Raw genomic sequence first — 7,043 nt, 5'->3', positions numbered from 1 at the left:
ATATATAACTTATGCCTCCTCCCCCGAACTCAGAGAAGGGGGTGAGAAAATGTTTGGGGGCAGGATATTTTAGTTTCCTTTACTAAGGTAACAATTTACCATGAATCTGATAGCACTGAAACAATACAAATTTATTATTTTATAGTTCTGGAGGTCAGGACTCCACAATGAATTTTACTAAGCTAAAATCAGGTGTCTGCAGAATTGCATTCTTTCTGGAGGATCTAGAGAACAATCCATTTCTTTGCCTTCCCCAGCTTCGAGAAGCTTCCCAAATCCCTTGGTTTGTGGCCCCACAGCACTATGACCTCTTTTGGTGTCTTTTTCTGACACTGACCCTCCTGCTTCTTTCTTTTGTTATAAGGACCCTTGTGATTACATTGGGCCCACCCAGATAATTCTGGATAATCCCCCCATCTCAAGATCCTTAATTTAATCACACCTGCAAAGTCTCTTTCACCTTGCAAAGTAACGAATTCACAGAGTTTCTGGGATTAGGATGTGGACATCTTTCTGGTGGCACTATTCTGCATACCACGACAGGTGTCATTATGCCCACCCAGTCCCAGAACAGAAACTCTAATGGAGGAACGCGTTCTCCAGAAACAGAAAATAAAGGGCATGGTTGTAAGTTAAGAGAAAGAGGCAGAAGGTTCTTTCTCTGAGGAGGGTTATGGAGCAAGTTGAAGACCTAAGAAGGGTGGAAAAACTTGGGAAAGCAGCAGTGGAAAAGTCTCCAACTCAAAAAGAAAAAGTGACTGCCTCCCCATAGGGCTTATCTAAAATAGATGTGAAGGCAGTGACGTCAGTAAGACGTGGGATGTGAGGCCACGCCAATTACTGTGTACGTGAAGATGCCACTAAACCCAGCTCCAGGACACCACTTCGATTTTATTTCAAATTTTACAAACCAACCAATGACATCAGGATTTAAGGAGTTCTACCACCTCCTTTTTGTTATGCCATTGCCCCCCCCACCGCCATGATTCCCATAAGAAATCTGACACTAATTAGACTAGCATAAGAAGGAAAAAAAAAATAAGATGATTCATAGACCACACTGGAGATAAATCCAGAAATAAGAAAAACTGATCTCTGCCCGAAAGAACACGGGTGAAAAATCGCTCTAACAGAGGGGCATCTAGTGAGAGTTCAATTTTTTTAAGGACAAAACACAGAGAGTTTGATAAGATATACCAGCTGCTTCTCTTTTCTCAAGACGTTTGCCCAGGAGGCAGCTACTGAAACTTGGGTGTATTTCTCTCTTGCTGTGTCACACGCTGTTCCTTTCCCTCCCCACCCCCTCGCTGCTCTCCTGCTGTGCCTGTGGTGTGTGTGTGTGTGTGTGTGTGTGTGTGTGGTTTCTCTCTCCCTTGTAAGAACACAGCCGCCTGCCTGCCTGTCTCCTGCTGTCGGGGCTCCTCTCACTAGCTTTTTGCTGCCTTTTGCCTCTTCTCTTTCTGCTTAGCTCCTTGCCTTCTGGTAAGTGCGACAAACGCTCCCCCCAAGCCCTGTGAGAAGCTGGAGGGTGCGGTTTGTGGTGTTCAAAACTTGCAACTTTGAGACTGCCGGTGAACTGTGGAAGAACTTTCCATTGTTTTATTTATAATTGAAATGTGTTGCTCAGAAAGGGATGTGTGTGATAATTGGCTGGACTACCAATACAAGTGAAAAATTCTTAGAGGAGAAAAAAATAAAGAAAACGAGGCAATAAAATTTATTAAGAAGATAAAATTTAGAAATAATTTCTTGCTGTCAAGTTATTCATAGTGAAAGGGACAATTTAAAAGTAGCAGAGTTTCTTGAATTTGTTTTTTTCCCCCCTTCTTGTTGATTTATCCTGAGGCTACTTTTAGGAATTGAGTTGTCTCGTGGTTTACAATGACTCAGTCAATTGTTTTAAAGTGAATGTGGGATATGAGTTTAAGGGATATCCATGGAATTAATATTAAAAACATCACTGACTGTGGCCTCTGAGGAATGAAGAATAAATCAAATACAACCAAACTTTTGCATTTAGACTAACCGTATTAAAACTCCTGTGAACAGTTTTAAATTCATTGCTTTGAAGTTGGGTTTACTTTAGATTTTATTTCATCCCAAGAAGCCTCCCTAACACGTTAAAACTCACATATGTATTTAAGCCAGTAAATGTTTACTGCTTTTAGTTTTGATTTAAAAAGGATTCGCTTCCCTTGATTTTCAAAGAAGTGCCAGATGCCACGGCTACTTTTAGAAGAGCTTAAAATAACTTCTGGCTGGACAGCGGGTGCTGTGTGTCTTTCTTGGAGTTTAGGGGAGGCAGGAGTTATATATAGATGAGTGTGCCCAACAAGTAGGGGTCAGGACACAAAAAAATGCCGGTGATGGAAACAATAAGGCTGTTTACTGTATCATTTGATAATCAAGTTGGTGAATTAAAGTGGATACGAGAAAAAAGTGTTTCTTTCGAAATTAAGGAGTACTTGATGAGGCCATAAGTAGGTGACAATGACTGTAGGTTGAATTTTTCGTGCTTGTTGGTGCTCGAGCACTTGACCTGCCCTTCCCTGAGAACAAGAGGAGGAAGCTGTGCAAGGCATGGAAGAGTATGCTTTTGTTTTTGCTCTCATCCCCCCACCACAGCAGAACCTATGCCCTAGGAGGAGCCTGTCATATTTTTATGCTAAGAATTAGCAGCATCACCATTAAATACCATTGACAAATAAAATGCACCGTAACTTAAAGGCCTAAGTCAATTCCACTGTAACCTAGAAACGGTGATATCCAGAAATCCTGGAATTCTTGACTCAACTTGTACTTCAGCACCTATTTCCAAACAGCCCCTATTATATGTCGATTATTTCCCAATAATATTGGGAACATTGCTATTTCCTAAAAATTATGAAGTTATCCTAGAGCTTCTTGACTGAGAGAAAAGATTTGCAGTCTGTTTGTTTGGTTTTTTTTTCTAAAAGAAAGCCTGTTTTTACATTGGAACGAAAAAGTGTTATAGAAATTCAAGAAATTGTTATCATGACCATCACCATGGTCCCATATTAGTCTGTTGGTTAATTTATACCCTCCTTCATTCTCCATCTTATTCCAGAAATGAAGCTAGTTTGAACCTCAGAAAAAGTGTCTTCCTGATGGATAATTACATGTTGCTCATCTGGGAAAAGGAAAATACCAGAAAAGCCAGAAAGTATTTCCTGTATGCAGTATAATAATTCATTTACATCAATGTACTCATATTTATCAACTCTTCACTTATGGGCTAAAACAGAGTTTAGGACTACAATTGTTATGAATGATTTTAGTAAGTTCAGTGGCTCTTGTATTAAATGTCTTAACTTTGAAAAAATAACACCACTTTAAACATTTTTAATGTAGACATTCATGTCCTTCCAATGATTGTAAGGCTGTATAGAATAATGTCAGAGAGAGGTAGCACAAATCGGCTTAAGCAACATGACAAATACAACCTGAAAAACAATATCTTGAATTACTCCATTAGTGTCAATAATAGGAATTTCTTCTGGAACTTAAAGACCAAAATCAAAAATATGCTAGTAGTATGACCCACTTTGGAAAAATGGCTCCCCACTGTTTCTACCTTAACTAACTGCAATATCGATGTCTTGTCAAAGTACATTCATTCTATGTTAGAAACTATAATCAGTAGGTGCCCTTGTGGGGATACCTTTACATTTTACATGTAACTGTATTAACTACATAAAACCTGACTATGCTTACCACTAGATACTGCTCCCAGTATGGAGATGAATCAGTCTGTACAGCTCTCGGGGGAACCCCAATCAACACCTCCAGGGGACAATTCATTACCCACTCAAAATGGTCTGGAGAAGCAAGATGAGAAGGATTCCTCAACCCTACTCCAAGCACCAGAGGAGAAGGCAGGTATGCAGTCTGAACAGGGAGCTCATGATATCTCTGAGGAGCTGAACCGACAACTGGAAGACATCATCAATACATATGGGTCTGCTACTGAAAAAGAGGGTCCCACCAAAGCAAAGGAGCAGCCTGAGAACACAGAACCACCCGACCATGAGGACGGGGACTGTGATGAGGCCACTGAAGAGATCGAGAGAGAACCCACAGCTTCTGGAGAGCCAGCCACAGCCAAAGAGCCTGTCAGTAATAAAGAGCAAAAATTGGAAAAGAAAATCCTGAAAGGATTAGGCAAGTAGTTGTGTTCTAATGCATGCATGACTTTTCTTTGAGGTATTCCTAAAAAGGGACACTTCCTCCAACCTTTACTAAAAGCCACATCTCATTTTTGGCTATTACTGTAATAGCTTCCTTCAGGGTCTCCTTAAACTTCCCTTGCTATAATTGTGTTTAGCCACTTCCCCGCAAAAGAGCTAAAGCAAACTTTTCAACATGTTACTCACCTACCCTCTCTCTCCAATGGTTTCCCACTGCTCTTAGGGCAAAACCAAAATTCTTAACATGGTCTTTCAGGCCCTAATGGTCTAACCCTAACCAGTCTTCCCAGCTTTATCTCCCATCACTCTTGCCCACAACACCCCTTTTCTGAACTCTCTGCCCCTATCAGCACCACAATGAGTACTGCCTAATTGCCAACCATTCTGATCTTCTCTTTCCTTTGTTTGAACACACCATGCGCTCCATCCCCCACAAAGCCCACATACATCCTATTTCCTCTACCTAGAAATCCTTACCCATTCAGCCCTTTGGGCACTTAACTTAGTATTTAGCTTACAATCCAAAAGGCATTTTCTTAGCCCAACCCTACATAAGGTCTTCTTGTTTTCTATTTCGATTGTACCATGTATCTTTCCTTCCTAGCATTTAGCAGCATTTGAGAGTGTGCATTTCCTTTTTGCCATTATGTGGTTAATGCGTGTCTTCCCAGCTAGCTTTTTTCGATCAAGAACAGGGATTGTGTGTATATTCAGATGCCATTGGATGCCTAGCATCTAAGATAGTGGGTGGCACATGCTAGGTACTCAGTAAATACTTGTTACAAGGAGGAATGAGTGAGTAAATGAATGAAAGAGAAATTGTTTAAAGCAAAGCTAGTGGAATCTGGATTTAAACAAAATACAAATATAGAGATGGTTTGTACATGAAATGATCACCAATTAGATCACTTAGTACATTCTATTACTACGTGAAATATTTTTTATTAACAAAACTCTTCAGAAATCAATCAATTATAGAATGCCAAACATTGCAGAAAACATGTTTACTCTCATTCGCTTATTGATTCAGCAAATATTTATGAATGCCTAGTCCTTATGAGGTACTGCGTTAGGTACACAAAGACAAATAAGTCATTATGGACCTTTGGTTAAGGAGCTGTAGGTATGGAGAGAAAAACAGACATTTAAGCTAATTGTTATATAGAAGAAGTGCTAAGAACAGGCACAGGAAAGTTGTTGGGAGGGATTTTATACCAGAAATGGCTGTGAAAAAAGAACGAAAGGGTTAAGCTTTTAGCTACTGGTGGAAGCATGTTACTATACCCAGGATAGCCCCCCTGCCTGTCTTCCTTGGTGAATTCCACTGTGACACCACAAATACCACCTCTTATATGGTACCTTCCCTGACATGCCCAGGTAGAGTTGGCATCACCTTTCTTAGTCCTCCACTCAGTCTTCTGAAGCAATCATTTGTTTATATACCTGCTTCCCAAGGAAGGTAGAGAATCTATCAGGAGAAGCTGTAATGTCTTATTCATTTCTGGAAGATAATGTGGCAAAGTGAAAACTCATGGGCACTGGAGTCAGTCAGTACGGGGTTCGGACTCCATTAACGAGCTATCTATAACCCCCCAAATATGCCTATGCGTGGGATATGACTATGATGCTTTAAACCCACTGCTGGCAATGATTTCAAGAAGGGCTAAAAGACGCATTCAAATGGCGCGCTTGGCCCACCCAGCATAAAGAATAAAATAACCCAAATAATACCTTGAAAATATCTACCCAGTTCCAAAGTGCAAGATTGGAATCCCTCAAGTGTTTTTGGATCTTTGGGAAAGAGAATAAAGTTGCTCTGCGTTCAAACACTGCTTTCCTTATCTATCCAAACCATCTTAGGAAAGTCCCTTTTGGATTAGTCCCTGTGTAACTTCCCATGAGACAACACAAAGTCACATCTCAGAGGTGAATGATTTCAAGTGTTCCTACCCAGGAAAGTTCTTTTGCTTTCTCACTCTAAAACAACTTCTATAGAGGAATGTGTCTGTGTTGTATTGAGAGGATATGAAGAAAATAGGAGTAAAGTCAAAGAAGACCAATTGTGGTTTCTTCTCTGTGTTCCAGGAGTTATTTCAAAATCCATATTAACCATTTAATTACCAAACAGTCAAAACCATTTTAAAGAAAAAAATTCCACAATTCTAATCCTCCCACTATCTACAAGTTCCCAGATTTCAACTGAGCCTGTGGTCAGAACCAGTGGTTGTGAAGCAGGGTGCCCACTCGTGTCCACTCTAACCGCACGTGTATAAACGCTGACCCTTCCATGCCATTCCCCTGAATACCATCAGTACGTTCTTCTAACCACTAGTGTTTCAGCTACGTTATGATGTTAAAAAAAATTTTTTAGGCTAATTGAAACATGTAACCACCGATGTATTTTTTTTTAAGTTTATTTTGAGAGAGTGAATAAAAGTGGGGAAGGGGCAGAGAGAGAGAGAGAAAGAGAGAGAGAGAGACAGATCCCAAGCAGGCTCTGCACAGTCAGCACAGAGCCCATTGAGGGGCTCCATTTCATGAACCATGAGCTCGTGCCCTGAGCCCAAATCCAGAGTCTGATGCTCAACCAACTGAGCCACCCAAGCGCCCGTTGTAACCACCATTTTGAACATTATTTCAGCCATCTGCCTGTAGCGTTAGCAGGCTTATTAGCTGTTTATCAATTAAATGGCTCTGTACTATCATCTACACCAGTGGTTCTTAAACTTCATTGTGCATTAGAATTGAATACTGAATTTATAAAAAATGCTATTCCTGAGCACAGAAATTCAGAATTTGTAGGAATGGAGTGGAACCAAAGCACCCTGGGTAATT

At 40.4% G+C, this 7,043-nt stretch overlaps 1 protein-coding gene across 2 annotated transcripts in view; it reads left to right on the top strand.

Moving 5' to 3' along the window:
- The first annotated feature begins 1,367 nt into the window (after positions 1-1,367).
- Positions 1,368-7,043, top strand: part of TXLNB (taxilin beta) — a 51,775-nt gene continuing 46,099 nt past the window's right edge. Inside the window, exons 1-2 of one of the 2 annotated variants that reach the window (XM_047860449.1) lie at positions 1,368-1,482; positions 3,742-4,182. In XM_047860449.1, the coding sequence (XP_047716405.1) occupies positions 3,756-4,182 (427 nt within the window). In that variant the 5' untranslated portion in view covers positions 1,368-1,482; positions 3,742-3,755. Of the gene's footprint in view, positions 1,483-3,092; positions 3,194-3,741; positions 4,183-7,043 lie in introns of those variants that run through there. The other variant, XM_047860450.1, reaches the window with a different exon arrangement.

The sequence above is a fragment of the Prionailurus viverrinus genome, chromosome B2 (assembly GCF_022837055.1).
Source record: "Prionailurus viverrinus isolate Anna chromosome B2, UM_Priviv_1.0, whole genome shotgun sequence".
Taxonomy (NCBI): domain Eukaryota; kingdom Metazoa; phylum Chordata; class Mammalia; order Carnivora; family Felidae; genus Prionailurus; species Prionailurus viverrinus.
This window is presented reverse-complemented; position numbering and strand designations above follow the sequence as displayed.